Source organism: Mixophyes fleayi, chromosome 4, assembly GCF_038048845.1.
Source record: "Mixophyes fleayi isolate aMixFle1 chromosome 4, aMixFle1.hap1, whole genome shotgun sequence".
NCBI classification, from domain to species: Eukaryota; Metazoa; Chordata; class Amphibia; order Anura; family Limnodynastidae; genus Mixophyes; species Mixophyes fleayi.
In genome coordinates, this window is record NC_134405.1 from 40067075 (window position 1) to 40094722 (window position 27648).

General features: G+C 45.0%; 1 protein-coding gene across 4 annotated transcripts in view; it reads right to left on the reverse strand.

Annotated features, from left to right (window-relative positions):
- The window catches only part of RGL3 (ral guanine nucleotide dissociation stimulator like 3), a 54579-nt gene that overhangs the window by 13126 nt on the left and 13805 nt on the right, over positions 1–27648 (reverse strand). For 3 of the 4 annotated variants that reach the window (XM_075206687.1, XM_075206688.1, XM_075206690.1), the window contains 12 exons: positions 27303–27401; positions 12621–12817; positions 10699–10773; positions 8957–9138; positions 8576–8691; positions 6173–6388; positions 4764–4867; positions 4193–4277; positions 3959–4042; positions 631–717; positions 429–461; positions 222–343 (listed from right to left, as the gene is read on the reverse strand). In XM_075206687.1, coding sequence (XP_075062788.1) covers positions 222–343; positions 429–461; positions 631–717; positions 3959–4042; positions 4193–4277; positions 4764–4867; positions 6173–6388; positions 8576–8691; positions 8957–9138; positions 10699–10773; positions 12621–12817; positions 27303–27401 — 1400 coding nt within the window. The remainder of the gene's footprint in view (positions 1–221; positions 344–428; positions 462–630; positions 718–3958; positions 4043–4192; positions 4278–4763; positions 4868–6172; positions 6389–8575; positions 8692–8956; positions 9139–10698; positions 10774–12620; positions 12818–27302; positions 27402–27648) is intronic. The other variant, XM_075206691.1, reaches the window with a different exon arrangement.

A 27648-nucleotide genomic window follows, 5' to 3' on the forward strand; every position in this document is an offset into this window, starting at 1 on the left:
AATATACTTACAGACACTGACAATATAAATCATAGTAATAACAGAAACACCCATAAAGTACACTATTGTGTTATAGGTTGTAATCTCTTGCCGTGAGATAATCTGATCTCTGTGTGTGACAGACTAGTATGTTCGTGCTACATACATTCTAATTGTATTCTAGGCTTTCCAGCAGTACAATACATATGTGTTGTGACTCTGTCATGGTCTCTGCTCCTCACCTCTGGTCCTCAGTCAGCTGCCGATGTGTGTAAAACGCCTGCAAGATTTCCGGCTTTGGCGTCAGGACATAATGTCGGCAGGTGAGCTGAAGCTTCTGAATCTTGGCCAATACTTCGTACTCCTAGAAAAAAAAAAAAAAGAGTGTCAGCTCTTGGGACGAGGAGGCTGCATTTCTATCCGTGCAGCAGGGTGGGGACAAGACTCACCTTCCTCCTCTTCTCAAAGTTTATCAGCCCGCCCTGTGAAACAGAAAGAGGTTAGGGGGAGGACGGATCGACAAAGTCCACTAATACTGAGACAAATGACGCTGTGAAATAATACGTAATCTGTACGAAAAAAATTCTTCTTCTGAAATTCACGGTCAGTAATTAATAGATGAATAACTTTATGGGCATAGGGAGTTCTCACCTCCACGTAGTCAGGTAGCGCCGTGTCCAACATGACAAGATCTGTCAGAAACGTCCCAAGGTACGGCACGGTCCCCTGGGCTGGTCTCTGCAAAGAGGAGAATTGAGAGCTCTTGAGATAAGACCCCCTTCCAAAAGAAGGAAACTATTTTATTTATTCTCCCTTTTAATTTACGTCATGAAAAAACAAAGAGACTCATGAACAACAGTATTCATGTTGCAAGGCTTTCCTTGCCTCCATACAGGAAGAAATAAACCAATTACTGAATATTGAAGATCCATATGGAACTATAATGCCCTATTAGGATCCTTCTGTTACCATAATACAGTAGAGGTTTTTATCTGTAGCTGAAGGTTAGTGCAGGAGGCAGGAGTGACATCAAATATGAAATTGAGTGTTATTATAAGTGTTTTCCAACAACTTTATTATTTATTAGGTTGAACATACCCTCCTGCAAGTTTTACTAAGTGCATTGCTTTATCTTTGGACTTCCTTCTGTGTTTTTCGACAAAGATATTTTATCATGGGGCAGCACGGTGGCTAAGTGGTTAGCACTTCTGCCTTACAGCACTGGGGTCATGAGTTCAATTCCTGACCGTAGCCTTATCTGTGTGAAGTTTGTATGTTCTCCCCGTGTTTGCGTGGGTTTCCTCCGGGTGCTCCGGTTTCCTCACACTCTCCAAAAACATACTGGTAGGTTAATTGGCTGCTAACAAATTGACCCTAGTCTGTGTGTCTGTCTGTATGTGTGTGTGTTAGGGAATTTAGACTGTAAGCCCCAATGGGGCAGGGACTGATATGAGTGAGTTCTTTGTACATCGCCGTGGAATCAGTGGCGCTATATAAATAAATGGTGATGATGATGATCATCATCCAGGCAGAGTTTTTTTTACCCATTTTTTTAAAAATTGATCAGATATTCCCTTTTTACAACTCTTTTTGCAGAGCAGTCCTGTGTCGTAAACAAGGCCATAAAAAATAAATAACTATACTTACATGATGGGAGAAGCTTAGTGAGAAACACAGAAGGGAGAAACATGAGTGTAAGGCACATACCATCCAAAATATTAACCTTGTCTGAAGGTGCAAAACAACTTTAACTTTGCTAACTTTTGCTTTTTGTCAGTGTAGGGGTAGGAAAGTTGGAAGAAATTAAAGTAAAGAAAGAGCATGGAAATGGGAGATAAACACAAACCCCTACATTATATTACATCCTGTACAGCTGTACCATGAAACTATGTCTATTCTCCTCTACAATGACTCGTTAAACAATATTTTTTAAGTTAGCGTTGCAGACATTTTTGCAGTTTGTTGCATACAAGATGCCTGCACTAGATAAGCTACATGGGAGTAATGCTGGGTTTCCAGGGCTTAATATTAACATTAGCAGTTGTTATCCATTTAATTAACATTAATTTGGAGTGTTTTACATTAATTTGGGAGACCCCTATGTATATCGGGCACCCATGAGGGCTTTTCTCCCCCACCTGGCTACAGACAACCATGTACCATTCCCCTGGAGCTGAGCAGCCCAGTTGGCACCGCTGTGCTGTACATAATGTAGCGATTGGCATCTCTGTCTTGGGGCACTGGCTGTGTGTATGTGTGCCCGTGGTAAGTAAACAACATTACAAGATCAACCTGGGCAGGGACTGATGAACCTGGCTAAAATGTCTCTGATTGTACAACGCTACAGGACATGTTGGCACTATATAAATAGAGGAGAATATGCTATGAAGGTTTTACGTTAAAGTACTGTAATATTATGCGTAATTATTTATCAGGCTATGGCACTCGGGTCATCAGTCTCAATAATGAATATATCAACAAAGGTTAATGTTGTTTTCTCAGCTGCCTTAACATATTCAGCCAGGAGGCTCTTACCAACATCTCCTTAAAGCCGCCCCCCTACCGAGAAGATTTTACCCTGGACTCTGCACTTTTGGGTTAATGTTTTCCCCCATCTGAATGTGAGAATGCTGTGATATCCTTTGAACCTAAGGACCTAGAGCGTTGAACAGACGGGGAGGGCAGATTTACCCCCCCCTCTTATTTATTTTATATGAATGTGTGTACTGGGGGTGGAGCCCGGTGTATTGGGGCCCACGTACTTGCCAGAATTGTATAGAGAGTTTTGCATAAAAGGACATACAGTCCAGGTATGTGATCGGGTAGTCATACACCGGGGAGCATAGAACACAACCAGGAAGAAGAAACATTTCAGTACACAGAAGAGTTTGACATGAGGTGAAGAACATTCTGTAGTTTTAGAAACCTGAAGACAAGATCTGAAGATAAACATTGTCCCGGTTTCACAATAGCTGAAGAGGGGAGGGAGAGGATTGCTGCCAACATGCTCGGGACACTGGTAAAGCCTCTCCTTTGTGTACTTCAATAACTGTGATGATAAATTAAACAGTGTTGAAATTGCAATTGACTGTCCACCTGGGAAACGCTGTGCCCACAAAACCGGTTCGGCACTTGGGTCTGTGCAGCTGTCCATAGTCACTGATAGCACCTTTGCCCAGGGTCAGAGAGAGTGTCTGTAACCCCGGGGTTACAGACACGGGAAGACAGATAGACAACGGAATGGGGGAAAAGGGGCAGCAGGAAGATGAAGGCCGACAGGAAAAAGACAGACAAGGGGGGACAAACAAAGGAAGCAGGCAAGCGGCAACAGATATGGGGGCAGACGAGAGACAAAGGCCAACAAACAAGGTGAACAGACAAGACAAAGAAAGAGATCCTGACTCTGCACACTCCATAGAGATCTATGGACACTGCCGGTGCTGACTGCATACACAATGCAGAATTGGAACGACATCGTTCCATCGTTGAACGTCATGTTCAGTCCAGTTTAAAAATCAAATGAAACGATACAATGAGCTCTGGAACAATAATCATTCATCGTAGGAGCGTACACACTAATGCGAAATCAGGGCGATTAGTCGTTTATCATTTGATTGGTCCGATAATCAGCTGAGAACCCTACAGTGTGTACCCAGCCTAAGGGCTAGATTTACTAAGCTGCGGGTTTGAAAAAGTGGGGATGTTGCCTACAGCAACCAATCAGATTCTAGCTTTCATTTATTTAGTACCTTCTACAAAATGACAGCTAGAATCTGATTGGTTGCTATAGGCAACATCCCCACTTTTTCAAACTCGCAGCTTAGTAAATCTAGCCCTAAGTCTCTCTTTCCCATGGGCACAGACTGCTGTCACTATGAGTTAATATTATCCAGCTAAACTAGTTACTCATTTCCACGTCACACTACACCTCAGCAGCAGCAGTCAGCCGTGTAAGAGCTGTGTGGTTTTTCAGACCTACCGTGGAGCGGACCTGTGAGGCTGACCTCTGAAGTGGGCGCGGCTCGTTGCGGGCACTGTTTGTTCTGCGCAGCGGAATCTCGTCCTGATATGAAAACAAAACAGACGCAATGATTCCAGATTGTATTATGTGCGCTGGTTAAAGGGGCTGCTACATTTATTTATGTAAAATAACGTTATTTTAGTTTGCTGGAGGAGTAATAAATGCGTTATATCTACAGGACGCGTGGCGTACCTTTGTCAGGATCTCACGGCTCATCTCGTGGTTGTTATCATCAGAGAAGATGGCAGACAATTTATGGAAGATGTTCAGGTTGTCTCTGGAAAATAGAAGGGATAAGTTTACAGGTGACGTTAGAGAGGAGCGATGGGCGGGATCCCTCCTTAAAAATGTCTCCAGCGGAGACTGACACATAACAATTTCCCAAAGACACAGTAAGCAGTAGCGGGTCTATCAAACAATGGCGGCTGCATGACAGCCAATCATAAGTGAGTATTCCAGCCTCAACAGACACATCTATCTGCCATATCTAGTAGTTATAGAGACTCTTCCTTTCTCCAGTCTTCCTGATAGTTATGAACTAGAAATGATCATTGTTTTGGAGTCTTTATGTTAGTGGTGCCCAAGGGGTCGATTAAGGGCTAATAGACTGCATCAGTGTCCGAGTGCATGTACTTATAGACAGCCGCAGCTGCGGGAATAGGAAACTCAGCGTCATGTGTTGGGGCAGAGTATCCCCTTATGGCACCGACACAGGATGCTTGCAGTGTATAAGGCTTGTTGTCACAATATGTCAGCCATGTACCTGCTCACTGACGACCATGTCCTCTTCAACCGGTAGATGGAATTTGACTGAAGAGCTGACAGAATGGCTCTGAGTGAGGAGAAGTTACGCAGAAATCTGCAGTACTGGAAAAGAAAAAGACTCCATGTCACATAGCTCCCTCCTGTCTGTGTCACCCTGTGGTGGGAGGGACAGACTCCATGTCACATAGCTCTCTCCTGTCTGTGTCACCCTGTGGTGGGAGGGACAGACTCCATGTCACATAGCTCCCTCCTGTCTGTGTCTCCCTGTGGTGGGAGGGACAGACTCCATGTCACATAGCTCCCTCCTGTCTGTGTTACCCTGTGGTGGGAGGGACAGACTCCATGTCACATAGCTCTCTCCTGTCTGTGTCACCCTGTGGTGGGAGGGACAGACTCACCGTCACATAGCTCCCTCCTGTCTGTGTCACCCTGTGGTGGGAGGGACAGACTCACCGTCACATAGCTCCCTCCTGTCTGTGTCACCCTGTGGTGGGAGGGACAGACCCCATGTCACATAGCTCCTTCCTGTATGTGTCACCCTATGGTGGGAGGGACAGACTCCATGTCACATAGCTCCCTCCTGTCTGTGTCACCCTGTGGTGGGAGGGACAGGCTCCATGTCACATAGCTCTCTCCTGTCTGCGTCACCCTGTGGTGGGAGGGACAGACTCCATGTCACATAGCTCCCTCCTGTCTGTGTCACCCTGTGGTGGGAGGGACAGACTCCATGTCACATAGCTCCCTCCTGTCTGTGTCACCCTGTGGTGGGAGGGACAGACTCCATGTCACATAGCTCCCTCCTGTCTGTGTCACCCTGTGGCGGGAGGGACTGGCTCCATGTCACATAGCTCCCTCCTGTCTGTGTCACCCTGTGGTGGGAGGGACAGGCTCCATGTCACATAGCTCCCTCCTGTCTGTGTCACCCTGTGGTGGGAGGGACAGACTCCATGTCACATAGCTCCCTCCTGTCTGGGTTACCCTGTGGTGGGAGGGACAGACTCCATGTCACATAGCTCCCTCCTGTCTGCGTCACCCTGTGGTGGGAGGAACAGACTCCATGTCACATAGCTCCCTCCTGTCTGTGTCACCCTGTGGTGGGAGGGACAGACTCCATGTCACATAGCTCCCTCCTGTCTGCGTCACCCTGTGGTGGGAGGGACAGACTCCATGTCACATAGCTCCCTCCTGTCTGCGTCACCCTGTGGTGGGAGGGACAGACTCCATGTCACATAGCTCCCTCCTGTCTGCGTCACCCTGTGGTGGGAGGGACAGACTCCATGTCACAAAGCTCCCTCCTGTCTGCGTCACCCTGTGGTGGGAGGGATAGACTCTATGTCACCCTGTGGTGGGAGGGGCAGACTCTATGTCACCCTGTGGTGGGAGGGGCAGACAGTGCACTAGTCACACCTGTGCTATACAGATCCACTTCTCCAGCACTTTGGCTCTCAGTTGCGGTTTCATCTGGATGTCGCTCAGGACAGATGCCGTCACACAGGCTGTCACCGCATTGAACTGGGCAACAGTGGCCCTAACACTCGGGGCGACATGTCTGTTTTCCTTCTTGTCACGTTGCGACCAAATGCTCCCAAGACAGTGGCAGGACTGCAGCTTCTGAAAAAGATCCTGTAATGGAGGAGTAGAAGAGAGGTTTTATATGTGTATTTATATGTAGACATAATTATTACCTATAAGCCTAAACCTTATAACTTACATAGATATCATAGACCTAAGGCATATAACCAGGACATGTCCAGCAGCGTTGTGGGTACGGGGGCTGTCAGAGGGCTGTGGTGTATGTACAGTGTTATCCGCTGTCTGATTTAGCAGAGTAGGACTCCATACTAACCTGTTCCTGCTCCTGTGCAATAGACAGTATCTAAATAAAGCTTCATGACAATGTAGTGTGTCGTGGGTGCACAGGCATGAAAATAAGCAGGTGCGAGAATTTCAGGGGCCCAATGCCGGAGTACCACCTGTGAAAGGATGGACCGCCTATGCCACCCCATCTGTTGTTGCTGTGAGCCGGCTGGGCTTACTTTGCCACCGTCCCCCTTACGTTATTCCGAATACGCCCCTGCTGTCGCAGTAGGAGGAGCCTGCTGCCACCACTGGGCTCCTTTATGGCGCCCAGAACCAGGTTCCTTCTGGGTAACTGTCGCTGCTAGTGTACTCGTGTACTGGTGTACCTGGGCTGGTACTCCAGACCCCTTACTATGAATCAGGGTGCTGTGGATGGATCCCCCCCTGGACTATCACACTGGCCAGCTGCTGGGTAGCGGCAGAGTGGTGGTAGTGGTAAATCTGGGTCCAACCTCAGAAACAGCCGGAGAACGGATTAGATTTAGGGTCTAATCTGCAGTTCACAGGATTACAGCAATATTGAAGATGTTGTCAAGCAGGTCTTTGAAGCAGAGTGATGTTTATTTGCTCTCACACTGGTTGAAGGTACCAGGTGATCAGGTCAGATGGAACATCAGTATGATACATTTCAGTGTACAAGACAGTGCTTTTTATACTTATTTGGACACAGGCTATTTTTAGAATCAGGATGTAATGTGTTTACACAAACATGGATTTACCTGCATTGCAAAGCTAACAATATTTACATTTATCTATGAAATTCTTAAAACCTTGCTGTGATATCCTGCATCTTACAGCGGTCAGCAAGTCTAAGTTACATCTTCCTATGACCCTCACACATCTAATTAGCATGAGATTAGCATGAGTCCTTCTTCCAACAGTTGCAGAATACACATTTCCTCCAAAGAAAAGAATTACCCAGGAAAAGTTGTAAACCCCAAACAAGACATTTCCTTACACCAAGATATACAAAAGGCTTTCAAAACATAGGCTTATTGTATCAGACATATACATCAGAAATAATGATTTCCTATATTAAAATATACACAATATCAAAATAAGTGCATTGGCAATTATATAAATAAATGCCCTGCGCTATTTCCTTTAAATAAATTTATACCAGAAGTTATTTATAAGTGATCCAGTCACACCACCCATAGCCCAAGACAGCCTTAATTCTCCACTGCAACTCCATTATAGAGCACGATGCCAGATTATATGGTGTTGCCTTCACTGATGAGCCCCAATATAGGTGAAAGAGTTCAGGTCATTAGGCAGGATTCTGTCTTACTGCTGGTCCTTGTCATGCAGTGAATTCTCAGTGGGCATCGGCTCACAGGACTGCCCTTTATATGTTATTTTCCAGGAGTCGGCTCCCTTGAAAAGGAGTCACTTATTTAACAGAACCGAGCTGGGATCCTCCCTGTACCCTTTAATAATTACTGGTTACAGCAACTGTTGTTTTATGTTGTTACTGGACTGTCCCATTTCTATCCACAACATTTTGGTCACCACCCAAATTGGTGAGGCTGCATTTTAAAAAAAAATACATTTCCACCTTCAGATAACTTAAATTTATTGTTTTGTGCCCGCTCCCCTGCAACCTTAACTAAATACATTGTTTATTTACTAAATATATTGCTGTAGCTCTATCTAAATTCCTTCTGCATTTTTTTTCTTACAAAGTTGTTGTTTTTTTTCCTTGGCCTTTAATACAACACAATGTTCTGCGCTTTGTATACAGTTATTGTCATAGGCAGTTCTGTTTTGTATCCAAAGGCATTGAAAATACAGAGCTCTCCCTAGAGGATACAGACATTTGTGGTGAAAAACACAGAAGAAGCCCAACAACTAGTAAAAGTTGCAAGATGACGGATATAAACAAACCAATCCATTAAAGTTATTTGAAGGTTGGAACCAATCCTTTGTTTGCATCTCACGTGTACTCACCACGTCTATCAGGGTAAGTTGCTCTGCCACATCTTGCGGTGGGTATGACAAGAGACAAGTGGTAATTCCAGAGTTCTCACAGTCTCCCTCTGCTGGCCGAGTTATAAGACTCCACTCTAATAGGAATAAGACACAGTCAGGATAATCCATACTTGCTGACTGACAGAGGCAATGGCACAATCGCGGCAGGGCCAAAATGACGCATTTCGCCGTGAATCACGTTATGAATTCCCCACATCACTATGAAGTGGCCAGGATGCAGGAGAATGGCCTGCTCTTCTGGGAGTCCGGGAGTCTCACGGATATTCTGGGAGTGTGGGCAATCATGGGATAATGCACAGACTGAAAGGTATAAGGGTTCTCCAAAGTGTCCGGTCTTACCCTTCTGCGTGGGATCCTGCATCCCCTCATCTTCTAGACATTTGAGAAGGCGGAGCAGCTGGCTGGAGATCTCCCGGCTGTCTTGGTTTAGGTAGGAGGAGATGAGTTGTAAACACTTTGGAGAGTCACGGAAATCCTGAGGGTGTCTTTCTAACCAAGTCTGGAGGAGCCCACGTACCACCCTAAAATTAAGAGGAATAACCGAATCCATGACATTCCAAACAAAGGAAAAGCCTTTTATTTTGTTTATATGTTTAGGGTTTATAGTACAGTCTGTCACCTGGAGGCAGACATTTTGTGGGCTGAACCAATATTCCTAAGTATCCATCAACCTATCAGTTTGTTAGGAACAGGTGACATCTCACAGCCATTTTGTGAGCTGAGCCAACCAAACAAAAATCTGCATTACTGCTGCTTCCCCTATAAAGCCTCTTTTGATTTGCCACCATCCCACCCATCAAATCGCGGCAGTGGTCCATGTCCCACCTATATCAAATAAATAATTTTTTAAAATATATATAAAAAGATATAAATACGTTTCCCATACTCTGATATAAGTTGAGATGTCTGGACATTTGCACATACATTTGCTCGGAAGCTAAGTGTAAGCTCTATACTATTATAAGCCAAAATGACTGCCTATGGTATCCTTCAATGGAATTAATGACAGGAAATCAGCTGTGTGCAGGAAAATACTTCCCCTCCCTATGATTAGGGGGTACATTTTCTACATTGTACCACTTTCTAGTACATTGTAAAAAATGAAAGCAACGACTGATCGGTGTCTACTGTTCCCATGCAGTAACCTGTAGAACTTTGTATTTATACATGATTTACCGGCCCGATTTCCCTTGGGAATTTATCCCCGTGCTGAACAGGCCAGGGCTGGGTCACGTTGTCAAAACCCTTAAGGACCAGTGATTTTAAATAACAGATCCTTAATAATACCCCTTGGGCTAGATTTACTAAACTGCGGGTTTGAAAAGTGGAGATGTTGCCTATAGCAACCAATCAGATTGTAGCTGTCATTTATTTAGTACATTCTACAAAATGACAGCCAGAATCTGATTGGTTGCTATAGGCAACATCTCCACTTTTTCAAACCCGTAGTTTAGTAAATATACCCCCTATTGTCAAAGACACTGCTTATTAAACTCATCCACTGTACGGTACCGGTTGTAAATAGCCACTTACACAATCCTATCTTTCACTAAAACATTGTATGTTACAGCTTTTATGTCAGATGTACCCAGTAGCTGAATTTTTATTCTTGTTCTATATGATGTTATCTGTACAGCTGACAGATACAATGTGTACGGTCTGGAACAGGAGGTATTGTGACAGTCAGTTATCATCTCTCTCTGGAACCCCCTCTATAGTGTTTCACTGACCGAGGAAGTCGGGCACAGTGACTCCACTGATAGACCACTGCCTGGTTCTATAGCTCCGTGGCCAGATGCCAACCTTACTGGGTGACTGGAGAAGGGGCAGGGAGGGGGGTCCATGGTCTTTTCTGGAGAGCAACCTTCCTCAACCCCTGTACCTGGAGTCCATAGCTGGGCCTGGGAGTTGAGAATTACAGCCCCCCTGGAGGCTACCAGTGCTGCCGGTAGTGTGGCTATCACCACACTATGAAGCCTATCAAAAGTTGGAGGTAGAGGCAGAAGGCCAAACTATAACTAGATGGAGGTGAGATTTAGGCGTAAAGCTGTAACCTGTGTTGAAGGAAACCTCACACTGACCTCTGGACGGACGCTGTGTCTGGAACGGGGCTGCCATGGGGTGCAGGTTCCTTGTCACCGACTCTTTCCAGGCACCTATGGAAGAAATGATATTCAGGAGGGCTTGGTTACCAACATGGCATCGAAGAGCAAATATGCACTAAAACAACCAACCAGCAATCAGTTTTTATCTGTCATCTGCAAGCTGGACAATGAAAGCAAGTGCCTGATTGGTTGATCTGGCTTAGTGCAAATGTGCTCTTCAGTAAATGAGTCCTAGGGGTATATTTACTAAACTGCAAGGTTGAAAGTGACGATGTTGCCTATAGCAACCAATCAGATTCTAGATGTTATTTATTTAGTACATTCAACATGACAGCTAGAATCTGATTGGTTGCTATAGGCAACATCTCCACTTTTTGAAACCTGCAGTTTAGTAAATATACCCCCTAGAGTTTGTAAGACAGGAATAGACTTTCTATGGATGCTGCTGTGAGCTCCTATTATCCCCATTTTTCTAGTGGCTTTCATGTGATCATTCCACACCACTAATCTGTATTTGTTTACAATAACGGATATTGTACTATACTTTTCCTGACAGACAGAAGGTTCCCAAATCAGCTGTGTTTAGGGTCGTGTCACACAAGCTGATCAACACTGACAAGATCATTTACAAAATCTTATTTGGTGGCGCTGTCACTTTAACTTGTGTAGGCAAGACTTGACTTCTGACAATGCATGTAGTTATGTGGAGGCTTGCAAAAAATCCTGTTTCATTTGCAGGGACAGATTATTAAGGGTGTTGCTTGCTTTGCAGAAGGTTTGGTAAATGAGCATTAATCAAGCAGTGCTGTATTGCAAAAAATTAAAAATTTGAAATGAATGAAAGTAATGGAACTAAAGTTATAGTAGGCTTGTCTTTGATGTGACCTTTGCACTGTGCGCCTCTTCTTTGCTTCCTCCCTGGCACACTTCTACTTTTGTAGAAGTGTCTTGGAGAGCAGGAATGACCTTTAAGAGCACTGGCCGCACCATTTTGGTACAATGCTGCAAAACCAAGGCTCTTTGTAAATGACGTCCTGGGTTTTTTAGCTGGAGAAATCCAGTGTGAGATAGGAATCAGGAATTTAGATCTAGGCAGGGAACCGAAACTTTGCTTTTATTATAGATGAAGAACTATGGTGCTTTCCAGCTTGTGTGACACTATCCCTAATCCGTCTCTGCCATCCTCGCCTCAGCAGGTCCTACAGCAAATTATTAACCCTCTCCGTACTGCATTGCAGTGACATCATGCAGCCAGTAGAGAGCGATATAGAGCAGACACAGGGGGAGGTACTTCAGAAATGAAGGTAGAGCCATGTGTGGAGAGATGTGATATATCCACTTTAAGGTGGGTGGGACAATTCAGTTTTATGGTTACTGGAACAACCTCTATGGGTTCAGGGGCAAACGCAGGATTTGTAGAGGGGGGTTTCCATACCACGCCGCCGGTGGGCGTGAGCAGCATGCATGGGGGCGTCGCTATAATATTAGACAGTGCTTGGCTGCTCTCCAACTCTTCCTATCCCCATAATATACATGGGAAATGCTGCGTGCACTACTGTTAGGTGCACACAGCTCTCCCTTTTCAAGCAGAGCCGTGTGAAGCAAGGCCAGAGTCCAGCCACCTCAATTATACAGTGCCCCAGGCTTGGAGGGGGGTTTCCAGGCACTTGGGAAACCCCCCTCAGTTTGCCTATGGGGTTCTTATTGTTGTTAAGTGCTGGGGGTAAGGAGGGGGCAGAGATCAATGGGAAAATGGCAACTGAAAATGGAAATGCCTTATGAAGGCAAGGACCTTGCTAAGAAACTGCTGATTAAGCCAAAGATGGGCAGGTTGTGGGTGGGGATACTGAGTGGGGGGGGTGTAATGGAGACATCTACAGAATAAAGGATCTACCTACCTGTCCAGCAGCAGCTCCAGGACCTTTTCAGGTGAGGTAAAGGCACGGTATGTACTCAGGAAGGTGGGCACGTACCCAGTATCGTTACCCTGAAATTCCACCAGCAGGTTTTCCACCAGCTTCTGCAGAGTCCCCGCTCGGACGCTGCGGACCTTACATGTCTTATAATGGACATAACCAGGAGACATGGGGATTGCCTGAGGGCGAGGAAGAAACGAAACCAAGAGTCAAGAAAGAAAAGTCATACTGAGGTCTTCAGACTTGTTGGTGCTACGTAATTACTGCTCGCCCGTGAACCTCAAGTTCAATGCAATATAGCTTCTAAAGCAACATGAGCAGGTTCCCCGGCTGAGCCCTTTAATACGGCTCAACATTAACGTACACATTTTCTGATGCCAAAATTCAAAGATTTAAAGACATAGAAATTAAATTGTTTATTTTTCACTATTTAAAGAACAAAGACACACAGGATTTTTTTTTGATCAGCGTTCGTAATTTGACTATAGTTAGATCATTTTTAAGAAGACATTTTGTTATTGATAGTAATATTGCTACTTTTGTCAATTTAATAGGTTTACTGACAAAAGGTTTGTTCCCCACCATGAAAACTTTCCCTGAAATATCTGATAAGCTCCAACAACTTTTATAAATACTTCTGCAAATGTAATTATCAGTTTTTTTATGTAATCCAATTTGTGATTATTATTATTATTATTTGATAAGTTCAGTTGTTCTTTAAAACAATTTTATATCTAATAAAATAATAATTGCCCCCATTTAACATTTATACACTATTCAGTGCTTCGATATGGTCTGATATTGAATAGGATCATCCATAATGATGATTCTAAGTGAGAATCACACTGTATCATTTGAGTGAAGCTGTTTCCATGACAACGGACTGTTTGCTCTTACTAGATTTGGAAAAGTTCTAAACTCTTCCCACTCGTTACCACTGACCTGCAGGTGATTATTGTTACACCCTAATACCCACCCATTGTCCTGTACACTTTTAACTTAATAAACAGGGGGTAGGGCGTATTTACTGTTATTGTAGCATGGACTGTCATGGACTATGAAATTATTTTGAAGAGTCTTACAGCATACCCTGCAGCAGGGATTTCCACACATATTATGAGGCCACAATTGGGTTGTATTTTGGTGAAGGTATACAGGTAAAGGTATCAGTGGTCAGAGCAATGATTAATCCACAAAACACGCACTGTGGCTGATATCTGAGGACAGGGTTATAAATCACTTAACTACTGTGTAGCGTAAAAAAACCAAAATGTTGTTGCTTCAGTTCTTTAATTGTCATATACCAAGCAGAACGCACCCGGGAGAAGGGAGACAAGGGGGTCTATTTACTACCTGCTATGAGACAAAATCTAGAGAGAACAGCTGTTGTCTCCAGAGAGTGGCCATTGCAGCTTTTCTTTTAATTTATCAAGGGGTTAAAGCCAATGAGCCCTGGCGTGATAAATACCAGCAGTCACTGCGGTGAGCAGCAATACAAACTGATGCTCACTGCTGACCACTAATCACCAATGGTGAAAAGACCCCGAGAGCTGAGTGCGAGAGAGAGAGCGATGTGGAGAGGGAGAGAGTGAGAGTGAGAGTCTGGGGGAGAGAGAAAGAGGGAGGAGAGAGATTAATAGAGAGAGTGAGAGACTGGGATAGAGAGAGGGAGGGAGGAGAGAGGGATAGTTGGAGTGAGAGGCTGGGATAGAGCGAGGGAGGAAGGAGAGTGAGTGAGGAGGGGGAGAGAGAGAGAGATAGTAAGAGTGAGAGGCTGGGAGAGAGAGAAGGAGGGGGGAGAGAGAGATTAATAGAGAGAGTGAGAGGCTGGGATAGAGAGAGGGAGGGAGGAGAGAGGGATAGTTGGAGTGAGAGGCTGGGATAGAGCGAGGGAGGAAGGAGAGTGAGTGAGGAGGGGGAGAGAGAGAGAGATAGTAAGAATGAGAGGCTGGGAGAGAGAGAAGGAGGGAGGAGAGAGAGATGAATAGAGAGGATGAGAGGCTGGGATAGAGCGAGTGAGGAAGGTGAGAGAGTAAGGGAGGAGAGAGAGAGAGAGGGTGGAAAGAGGGATAGTGAGAGTCTCGGAGAGATTGAGACGGAGGAAGAAGAGAGAGAATGAGAGAGAGTGTGAGAGAGTGCACAAAAGAGAGGGAGTGGAGAGAGAGGGATAGAGAGAGTGAGAGAGAGGGAGGAGAGAGAGAGAGAAGATGAGGGAGAGAGAGAGGGGAGATTAGTGCTTAGTGGGAGGAGAGCGAGGGGGAGAGAGAGAGGTGGATGGAGAAAGTGAGAGACAAGGACAGAGAGAGTAAGGTAGGAGAGAGAGGGGAGATCAGAGCTGAGGTGGTGGGAGAGATGTGTGGTGTGAGGAGTATGGAGGTGTATAATACAGGACAGGGTGAGTAGGTTTACAGAGATCTAGGTGGATTGGAGCATGTTATGTGTGACATGAGGATATATATAGCAGGAAGGGGGCAGATAGTATGGAGAGACAGGTGAAAGCGGCTCCCCACCTACAAACAGAAAATGATGAATGAAGTTGTAGCCATTCCCCTTGCTGGATCCGACTCTCGGCCGATGTGTAATAGGGGAGCACTGTAGGTGCTATGCCGGCTCCCTGTTTGTATCTGACTTCTATCCCCCTTTGAACGTAGTTTGCATGTTGGAGAGAGTAAAACGTCACTTCATAGTCCCATCTACTAATACTATAGGACCACCCAACAGCTCGGCTTAGCCTGGTTCATGTCTTGAATTAATAAGGTGTTTCTATTTAGTATTAAGAGCTCCTTGGTGGTGACACATATAGGCCTAGCTAGGATCTAGTCAGGATACGTATGTAGGATAAAGGGGCACAGTCAGGATACGTTTGTAGGATAAATGGGCACAGTCAGGATACGGTTGTAGGATAAAGGGGCACAGTCAGGATACATTTGTAGGATAAAGGGGCACAGTCAGGATACATTTGTAGGATAAAGGGGCACAGTCAGGATACATTTGTAGGATAAATGAGCACAGTCAGGATACGTTTGTAGGATAAAGGGGCACAGTCAGGATACGTATGTAGGATAAAGGGGCACAGTCAGGATACATTTGTAGGATAAATGGGTACAGTCAGGATACGTTTGTAGGATAAAGGGGCAGAGTCAGGATACATTTATAGGATAAAGGGGCACAGTCAGGATACGTTTGTAGGATAAAGGGGCACAGTCAGGATACGTTTGTAGGATAAAGGGGCACAGTCAGGATACGTTTGTAGGATAAAGGGGCACAGTCAGGATACGTTTGTAGGATAAAGGGGCACAGTCAGGATACATTTGTAGGATAAATGGGTACAGTCAGGATACGTTTGTAGGATAAAGGGGCAGAGTCAGGATACATTTATAGGATAAAGGGGCACAGTCAGGATACGTATGTAGGATAAAGGGGCACAGTCAGGATACATTTGTAGGATAAATGGGTACAGTCAGGATACGTTTGTAGGATAAAGGGGCACAGTCAGGATACGTTTGTAGGATAAAGGGGCACAGTCAGGATACGTTTGTAGGATAAAGGGGCACAGTCAGGATACATTTGTAGGATAAAGGGGAACAGTCAGGCTACGTTTGAAGGATAAAGGGGCACAGTCAGGATACGTTTGTAGGATAAAGGGGCACAGTCAGGATACATTTGTAGGATAAATGGGTACAGTCAGGATACGTTTGTAGGATAAAGGGGCACAGTCAGGATACGTTTGTAGGATAAATGGGTACAGTCAGGATACCTATGTAGGATAAAGGGGAACAGTCAGGCTACGTTTGAAGGATAAAGGGGAGCAGTCAGGATACGTTTGTAGGATAAAGGGGCACAGTCAGGATCTATTTGTAGGATAAAGGGGCACAGTCAGGATACATTTGTAGGATAAATGGGTACAGTCAGGATATGTTTGTAGGATAAAGGGGCACAGTCAGGATACATTTGTAGGATAAAGGGGAACATTCAGGATACGTTTGTAGGATAAAGGGGAACAGTCAGGATACGTTTGTAGGATAAAGGGGGACAGTCAGGATACGTTTGTAGGATAAAGGGGCACAGTCAGGATAGGTATGTAGGATAAAGGGGAGCAGTCAGGATACATTTGTAGGAGAAAGGGGGCAGTCAGGATACGTATGTAGGATAAAGGGGGACAGTCAGGATACGTATGTAGGATAAAGGGGGACAGTCAGGATACGTTTGTAGGATAAAGGGGCACAGTCAGGATACATTTGTAGGAGAAAGGGGCACAGTCAGGATACATTTGTAGGATAAATGGGTACAGTCAGGATATGTTTGTAGGATAAAGGGGCACAGTCAGGATACATTTGTAGGATAAAGGGGAACATTCAGGATACGTTTGTAGGATAAAGGGGAACAGTCAGGATACGTTTGTAGGATAAAGGGGGACAGTCAGGATACGTTTGTAGGATAAAGGGGCACAGTCAGGATAGGTATGTAGGATAAAGGGGAGCAGTCAGGATACATTTGTAGGAGAAAGGGGGCAGTCAGGATACGTATGTAGGATAAAGGGGGACAGTCAGGATACGTATGTAGGATAAAGGGGGACAGTCAGGATACGTTTGTAGGATAAAGGGGCACAGTCAGGATACATTTGTAGGAGAAAGGGGGCAGTCAGGATACGTTTGTAGGATAAAGGGGAGCAGTCAGGATACATTTATAGGAGAAAGGGGAGCAGTCAGGATACATTTATAGGAGAAAGGGGCACTGTCAGGATACATTTGTAGGAGAAAGGGGGCAGTCAGGATACGTTTGTAGGATAAAGGGGCACAGTCAGGATACGTTTGTAGGATAAAGGGGCACAGTCAGGATACGTTTGTAGGATAAAGGGGCACAGTCAGGATACGTTTGTAGGATAAAGGGGCACAGTCAGGATAGGATTGTAGGATAAAGGGGCACAGTCAGGATAGGTTTGTAGGATAAAGGGGGACAGTCAGGATACATTTGTAGGATAAAGGGGGACAGTCAGGATGCGTTTGTAGGATAAAGGGGCACAGTCAGGATACGATTGTAGGATAAAGGGGCACAGTCAGGATACGTTTGTAGGATAAAGGGGGACAGTCAGGATACGTTTATAGGATAAAGTGGCACAGTCAGGATACGTATGTAGGATAAAGGGGGACAGTCAGGATACGTTTGAAGGATAAAGGGGAGCAGTCAGGATACGTTTCTAGGATAAAGGGGCACAGTCAGGATACGTTTGTAGGATAAAGGGGGACAGTCAGGATACCTTTGTAGAATAAAGGGGCACAGTCAGGATACCTATGTAGGATAAAAGGGAACAGTCAGGCTACGTTTGAAGGATAAAGGGGAGCAGTCAGGATACATTTGTAGGATAAAGGGGCACAGTCAGGATCTATTTGTAGGATAAAGGGGCACAGTCAGGATACATTTGTAGGATAAAGGGGCACAGTCAGGATACGTTTGTAGGATAAATGGGTACAGTCAGGATACGTTTGTAGGATAAAGGGGCACAGTCAGGATAGGTATGTAGGATAAAGGGGAGCAGTCAGGATACATTTGTAGGAGAAAGGGGGCAGTCAGGATACGTATGTAGGATAAAGGGGGACAGTCAGGATACGTATGTAGGATAAAGGGGGACAGTCAGGATACGTTTGTAGGATAAAGGGGCACAGTCAGGATACATTTGTAGGAGAAAGGGGGCAGTCAGGATACGTTTGTAGGATAAAGGGGAGCAGTCAGGATAAATTTATAGGAGAAAGGGGAGCAGTCAGGATACATTTATAGGAGAAAGGGGCACTGTCAGGATACATTTGTAGGAGAAAGGGGGCAGTCAGGATACGTTTGTAGGATAAAGGGGCACAGTCAGGATACGTTTGTAGGATAAAGGGGCACAGTCAGGATACGTTTGTAGGATAAAGGGGCACAGTCAGGATACGTTTGTAGGATAAAGGGGCACAGTCAGGATAGGATTGTAGGATAAAGGGGCACAGTCAGGATAGGTTTGTAGGATAAAGGGGGACAGTCAGGATACATTTGTAGGATAAAGGGGGACAGTCAGGATACATTTGTAGGATAAATGGGGCACAGTCAGGATACGTTTGTAGGATAAATGGGTACAGTCAGGATACGTTTGTAGGATAAATGGGTACAGTCAGGATACGTTTGTAGGATAAAGGGGCACAGTCAGGATACGTTTGTAGGATAAAGGGGCACAGTCAGGATACGTTTGTAGGATAAAGGGGCACAGTCAGGATAGGATTGTAGGATAAAGGGGTACAGTCAGGATACGTTTGTAGGATAAATGGGTACAGTCAGGAAACGTTTGTAGGATAAAGGGGCACTGTCAGGATACATTTGTAGGATAAATGGGTACAGTCAGGATACGTTTGTAGGATAAATGGGTACAGTCAGGATACGTTTGTAGGATAAAGGGGCACAGTCAGGATACGTTTGTAGGATAAAGGGGCACAGTCAGGATACGTTTGTAGGATAAAGGGGCACAGTCAGGATAGGATTGTAGGATAAAGGGGTACAGTCAGGATACGTTTGTAGGATAAATGGGTACAGTCAGGATACGTTTGTAGGATAAATGGGTACAGTCAGGATACGTTTGTAGGATAAAGGGGCACAGTCAGGATAGGATTGTAGGATAAAGGGGTACAGTCAGGATACGTTTGTAGGATAAATGGGTACAGTCAGGATACGTTTGTAGGATAAATGGGTACAGTCAGGATACGTTTGTAGGATAAAGGGGCACAGTCAGGATACGTTTGTAGGATAAATGGGTACAGTCAGGATACGTTTGTAGGATAAAGGGGTACAGTCAGGATACGTTTGTAGGATAAATGGGTACAGTCAGGATACGTTTGTAGGATAAAGGGGCACTGTCAGGATACGTTTGTAGGATAAAGGGGCACAGTCAGGATAGGTTTGTAGGATAAAGGGGAACAGTCAGGATACGTTTGTAGGATAAAGGGGGACAGTCAGGATACGTTTGTAGGATAAAGGGGCACAGTCAGGATAGGTTTGTAGGATAAAGGGACACAGTCAGGATAGGTTTGTAGGATAAAGGGGCACAGTCAGGATACGATTGTAGGATAAAGGGGCACAATCAGAATACGATTGTAGGATAAAGGGGCACAGTCAGGATACGTTTGTAGGGAAAGGGGCACAGTCAGGATAGGTTTGTAGGATAAAGGGGCACAGTCAGGATACGATTGTAGGATAAAGGGGCACAATCAGAATACGATTGTAGGATAAAGGGGCACAGTCAGGATACGTTTGTAGGATAAAGGGGGACAGTCAGGATACGTTTGAAGGATAAAGGGGCACAGTCAGGATACGTATGTAGGATAAAGGGGGACAGTCAGGATACGTTTGTAGGATAAAGGGGCACAGTCAGGATACGATTGTAGGATAAAGGGGCACAGTCAGGATACGTTTGTAGGATAAAGGGGGACAGTCAGGATACGTTTGTAGGATAAAGGGGGACAGTCAGGATACGATTGTAGGATAAAGGGGCACAGTCAGGATACATTTGTAGGATAAAGGGGCACAGTCAGGATACCTTTGTAGAATAAAGGGGCACAGTCAGGATACGTTTGTAGGATAAAGGGGAACATTCAGGATACGTTTGTAGGATAAATGGGTACAGTCAGGATACGTTTGTAGGATAAAGGGGCACATTCAGGATACGTTTGTAGGATAAATGGGTACAGTCAGGATACGTTTGGAGGATAAAGGGGGAACATTCAGGATATGTTTGTAGGATAAATGGGTACAGTCAGTATACGTTTGTAAGATAAAGGGGCACAGTCAGCATCTGTTTGTAGGATAAAGGGGCACAGTCAGGATACGTTTGTAGGATAAATGGGTACAGTCAGGATACGTTTGTAGGATAAAGGGGCACTGTCAGGATACGATTGTAGGATAAAGGGGCACTGTCAGGATACGTTTGTAGGATAAAGGGGCACAGTCAGGATAGGTATGTAGGATAAAGGGGCACTGTCATGATACATTTGTAGGAGAAAGGGGGCAGTCAGGATACCTATGTAGGATAAAGGGGCACAGTCAGGATACGTTTGTAGGATAAAGGGGCACAGTCAGGATACGTTTGTAGGATAAAGGGGCACAGTCAGGATACGTTTGTAGGATAAAGGGGCACAGTCCGGATACGTTTGTAGGATAAAGGGGCACAGTCAGGATACATTTGTAGGATAAATGGGTACAGTCAGGATACGTTTGTAGGATAAAGGGGCACAGTCAGGACACGTTTGTAGGATAAAGAGGCACAGTCAGGATACCTATGTAGGATAAAGGGGAACAGTCAGGCTACGTTTGAAGGATAAAGGGGAGCAGTCAGGATACGTTTGTAGGATAAAGGGGCACAGTCAGGATCTATTTGTAGGATAAAGGGGCACAGTCAGGATACATTTGTAGGATAAAGGGGCACAGTCAGGATACGTTTGTAGGATAAATGGGTACAGTCAGGATACGTTTGTAGGATAAATGGGTACAGTCAGGATACGTTTGTAGGATAAAGGGGCACAGTCAGGATACGTTTGTAGGATAAAGGGGAACATTCAGGATACGTTTGTAGGATAAAGGGGCACAGTCAGGATACGTTTGTAGGATAAAGGGGGACAGTCAGGATACGTTTGTAGGATAAAGGGGCACAGTCAGGATAGGTATGTAGGATAAAGGGGCACTGTCAGGATACATTTGTAGGAGAAAGGGGGCAGTCAGGATACGTTTGTAGGATAAAGGGGCACAGTCAGGATACGTTTGTAGGATAAAGGGGCACAGTCAGGATACGTTTGTAGGATAAAGGGGCACAGTCAGGATAGGATTGTAGGATAAAGGGGCACAGTCAGGATAGGTTTGTAGGATAAAGGGGGACAGTCAGGATACATTTGTAGGATAAAGGGGGACAGTCAGGATGCGTTTGTAGGATAAAGGGGCACAGTCAGGATACGATTGTAGGATAAAGGGGCACAGTCAGGATAGGTTTGTAGGATAAAGGGGCACAGTCAGGATAGGTTTGTAGGATAAAGGGGCACAGTCAGGATACGATTGTAGGATAAAGGGGCACAATCAGAATACGATTGTAGGATAAAGGGGCACAGTCAGGATACGTTTGTAGGATAAAGGGGGACAGTCAGGATACCTATGTAGGATAAAGGGGAACAGTCAGGCTACGTTTGAAGGATAAAGGGGAGCAGTCAGGATACGTTTGTAGGATAAAGGGGCACAGTCAGGATCTATTTGTAGGATAAAGGGGCACAGTCAGGATACATTTGTAGGATAAAGGGGCACAGTCAGGATATGTTTGTAGGATAAAGGGGCACAGTCAGGATACGTTTGTAGGATAAAAGGGGACAGTCAGGATACGTTTGAAGGATAAAGGGGAGCAGTCAGGATACGTTTGTAGGATAAAGGGGCACAGTCAGGATACGTTTGTAGGATAAAGGGGGACAGTCAGGATACCTTTGTAGAATAAAGGGGCACAGTCAGGATACCTATGTAGGATAAAGGGGAACAGTCAGGCTACGTTTGAAGGATAAAGGGGAGCAGTCAGGATACGTTTGTAGGATAAAGGGGCACAGTCAGGATCTATTTCTAGGATAAAGGGGCACAGTCAGGATACATTTGTAGGATAAAGGGGCACAGTCAGGATATGTTTGTAGGATAAAGGGGCACAGTCAGGATACGTTTGTAGGATAAAGGGGCACAGTCAGGATACGTTTGTAGGATAAAGGGGAACATTCAGGATACGTTTGTAGGATAAAGGGGCACAGTCAGGATACGTTTGTAGGATAAAGGGGGACAGTCAGGATACGTTTGTAGGATAAAGGGGCACAGTCAGCATAGGTATGTAGGATAAAGGGGCACTGTCAGGATACATTTGTAGGAGAAAGGGGGCAGTCAGGATACGTTTGTAGGATAAAGGGGCACAGTCAGGATACGTTTGTAGGATAAAGGGGCACAGTCAGGATACGTTTGTATGATAAAGGGGCACTGTCAGGATACGTTTGTAGGATAAAGGGGCACAGTCAGGATAGGATTGTAGGATAAAGGGGCACAGTCAGGATAGGTTTGTAGGATAAAGGGGGACAGTCAGGATACATTTGTAGGATAAAGGGGGACAGTCAGGATGCGTTTGTAGGATAAAGGGGCACAGTCAGGATACGATTGTAGGATAAAGGGGCACAGTCAGGATACGTTTGTAGGATAAAGGGGGACAGTCAGGATACGTTTGTAGGATAAAGGGGGACAGTCAGGATACGATTGTAGGATAAAGGGGCACAGTCAGGATACATTTGTAGGATAAAGGGGGACAGTCAGGATACGTTTGTAGGATAAAGGGGGACAGTCAGGATACCTTTGTAGAATAAAGGGGCACAGTCAGGATACGTTTGTAGGATAAAGGGGAACATTCAGGATACGTTTGTTGGATAAATGGGTACAGTCAGGATACGTTTGTAGGATAAAGGGGCACATTCAGGATACGTTTGTAGGATAAATGGGTACAGTCAGGATACGTTTGGAGGATAAAGGGGGAACATTCAGGATACGTTTGTAGGATAAATGGGTACAGTCAGTATACGTTTGTAAGATAAAGGGGCACAGTCAGGATACGATTGTAGGATAAAGGGGCACAGTCAGGATACATTTGTAGGATAAAGGGGCACAGTCAGGATACCTTTGTAGAATAAAGGGGCACAGTCAGGATACGTTTGTAGGATAAAGGGGAACATTCAGGATACGTTTGTAGGATAAATGGGTACAGTCAGGATACGTTTGTAGGATAAAGGGGCACATTCAGGATACGTTTGTAGGATAAATGGTTACAGTCAGGATACGTTTGGAGGATAAAGGGGGAACATTCAGGATACGTTTGTAGGATAAATGGGTACAGTCAGTATACGTTTGTAAGATAAAGGGGCACAGTCAGCATCTGTTTGTAGGATAAAGGGGCACAGTCAGGATACGTTTGTAGGATAAAGGGGCACTGTCAGGATACGATTGTAGGATAAAGGGGCACTGTCAGGATACGTTTGTAGGATAAAGGGGCACAGTCAGGATACGTTTGTAGGATAAAGGGGCACAGTCAGGATACATTTGTAGGATAAAGGGGCACAGTCAGGATATATTTGTAGGATAAAGGGGCACAGTCAGGATACCTTTGTAGGATAAAGGGGCACAGTCAGGATACGTTTGTAGGATAAAGGGGCACAGTCAGGATACGTTTGTAGGATAAAGGGGAACATTCAGGATACGTTTGTAGGATAAACGGGTACAGTCAGGATACCTTTGTAGGATAAAGGGGCACAGTCAGGATACGTTTGTAGGATAAAGGGGCAGTCAGGATACATTTGTAGGATAAAGGGGAACATTCAGGATACGTTTGAAGGATAAAGGGGCACAGTCAGGATACGTTTGTAGAATAAAGGGGCACCGTCAGGATACGTTTGTAGGATAAAGGGGCACAGTCAGGATACGTTTGTAGGATAAAGGGGGACAGTCAGGATACATTTGTAGGATAAAGGGGCGCAGTCAGGATACGTTTCGAGGATAAAGGGGCACTGTCAGGATACGTTTAGAGGATAAAGGGGCACAGTCAGGATACGATTGTAGGATAAAGGGGCACAGTCAGGATAGGTTTGTAGGATAAAGGGGCACAGTCAGGATAGGTTTGTAGGATAAAGGGGGACAGTCAGGATGCGTTTGTAGGATAAAGGGGCACAGTCAGGATATTATTGTAGGATAAAGGGGCACAGTCAGGATAGGTTTGTAGGATAAAGGGGCACAGTCAGGATAGGTTTGTAGGATAAAGGGGCACAGTCAGGATAGGTTTGTAGGATAAAGGGGCACTGTCAGGATAGGTTTGTAGGATAAAGGGGCACAGTCAGGATAGGTTTGTAGGATAAAGGGACACAGTCAGGATACGATTGTAGGATAAAGGGGCACAGTCAGGATACGATTGTAGGATAAATGGGCACAGTCAGGATACGATTGTAGGATAAAGGGGCACAGTCAGGATACGTTTGTAGGATAAAGGGGGACAGTCAGGATACGTTTGTAGGATAAAGGGGCACAGTCAGGATAGGTATGTAGGATAAATTGGCACAGTCAGGATATGTTTCGAGGATAAAGGGGCACAGTCAGGATAGGTTTGTAGGATAAAGGGGCACAGTCAGGATACGTTTGTAGGATAAAGGGGCACAGTCAGGATACGTTTCGAGGATAAAGGGGCACAGTCAGGATAGGTTTGTAGGATAAAGGGGACAGTCAGGATACGTTTGTAGGATAAAGGGACACAGTCAGGATACGTTTGTAGGATAAAGGGGCACAGTCAGGATACATATATAGGATAAAGGGGTACAGTCAGAATAGGTTTGTAGGATATAGAGGCACAGTCAGGATACGTATATAGGATAAAGGGTTACTGTCAGGGTAGGTTTGTAGGATAAAGGGGCACAGTCAGGTTACGTATATAGGATAAAGGGGCACAGTCAGGATACGTTTGTAGTTTAAAGGGGCACAGTCAGGATACGTTTGTAGGATAAAGGGGCACAGTCAGGATACGTTTCGAGGATAAAGGGGCACAGTCAGGATAGGTTTGTAGGATAAAGGGGACAGTCAGGATACGTTTGTAGGATAAAGGGACACAGTCAGGATACGTTTGTAGGATAAAGGGGCACAGTCAGGATACATATATAGGATAAAGGGGTACAGTCAGAATAGGTTTGTAGGATATAGAGGCACAGTCAGGATACGTATATAGGATAAAGGGTTACTGTCAGGGTAGGTTTGTAGGATAAAGGGGCACAGTCAGGTTACGTATATAGGATAAAGGGGCACAGTCAGGATACGTTTGTAGTTTAAAGGGGCACAGTCAGGATACGTTTGTAGGATAAAGGGGCACAGTCAGGATACGTTTCGAGGATAAAGGGGCACAGTCAGGATAGGTTTGTAGGATAAAGGGGACAGTCAGGATACGTTTGTAGGATAAAGGGACACAGTCAGGATACGTTTGTAGGATAAAGGGGCACAGTCAGGATACATATATAGGATAAAGGGGTACAGTCAGAATAGGTTTGTAGGATAAAGAGGCACAGTCAGGATACCTATGTAGGATAAAGGGGAACAGTCAGGCTACGTTTGAAGGATAAAGGGGAGCAGTCAGGATACGTTTGTAGGATAAAGGGGCACAGTCAGGATCTACTTGTAGGATAAAGGGGCACAGTCAGGATACATTTGTAGGATAAATGGGTACAGTCAGGATATGTTTGTAGGATAAAGGGGCACAGTCAGGATACATTTGTAGGATAAAGGGGAACATTCAGGATACGTTTGTAGGATAAAGGGGCACAGTCAGGATACGTTTGTAGGATAAAGGGGCACAGTCAGGATACATTTGTAGGATAAAGGGGCACAGTCAGGATATATTTGTAGGATAAAGGGGCACAGTCAGGATACGTTTGTAGGATAAAGGGACACAGTCAGGATACGTTTGTAGGATAAAGGGGCACAGTCAGGATACATATATAGGATAAAGGGGTACAGTCAGAATAGGTTTGTAGGATAAAGAGGCACAGTCAGGATACCTATGTAGGATAAAGGGGAACAGTCAGGCTACGTTTGAAGGATAAAGGGGAGCAGTCAGGATACGTTTGTAGGATAAAGGGGCACAGTCAGGATCTATTTGTAGGATAAAGGGGCACAGTCAGGATACATTTGTAGGATAAATGGGTACAGTCAGGATATGTTTGTAGGATAAAGGGGCACAGTCAGGATACATTTGTAGGATAAAGGGGAACATTCAGGATACGTTTGTAGGATAAAGGGGCACAGTCAGGATACGTTTGTAGGATAAAGGGGCACAGTCAGGATACATTTGTAGGATAAAGGGGCACAGTCAGGATATATTTGTAGGATAAAGGGGCACAGTCAGGATACATTTGTAGGATAAATGGGTACAGTCAGGATATGTTTGTAGGATAAAGGGGCACAGTCAGGATACATTTGTAGGATAAAGGGGAACATTCAGGATACGTTTGTAGGATAAAGGGGCACAGTCAGGATACGTTTGTAGGATAAAGGGGCACAGTCAGGATACGTTTGTAGGATAAAGGGGCACAGTCAGGATACATTTGTAGGATAAAGGGGCACAGTCAGGATATATTTGTAGGATAAAGGGGCACAGTCAGGATACGTATGTAGGATAAAGGGGCACAGTCAGGATACCTTTGTAGGATAAAGGGACACAGTCAGGATACGTTTGTAGGATAAAGGGGCACAGTCAGGATACATATATAGGATAAAGGGGTACAGTCAGAATAGGTTTGTAGGATAAAGGGGCACAGTCAGGTTACGTATATAGGATAAAGGGGCACAGTCAGGATACGTTTGTAGTTTAAAGGGGCACAGTCAGGATATGTATATAGGATAAAGGGGCACAGTCAGGTTACGTATATAGGATAAAGGGGCACAGTCAGGATACGTTTGTAGTTTAAAGGGGCACAGTCAGGATACGTATATAGGATAAAGGAGCACAGTCAGGATACGTATGTAGAATAATGGGGTACAGGAAAGGTGTGTAGGTTTGGGGAACACTGACACTGAGTGAAACAGATGCAAGGAGTAAAATAGAGGTGACCCAGTTATTACCAGGATGTCTCCGGGGGGGCTTTCTGTCCTCACCCTTCTCAGGGTCACTCCATACACAGCCCCATCTTCCACCTCCTCTCCCCACTCCTGCAAGGGATTCTGGGAAGAGAACAAGTGCAACAAAATAACATAGTTTAGTGAGGTTATGGAGCCTCAGGCTTTATCCCCAGTTTACAGAACAGGTCTGCCCTGGTGTGTTGTATAGACAATAACGTACAGTGCTCAGTGCGGCATTAGAGGTTATCGCAGGGTGTTGTCCTGTTACATGGATCACATCTCTACCAGGCGAGGAAGTGGTTAATTCTCCTCATCTTTCCAAATCTAAAGTCACTTGTCCGGTTTAGCC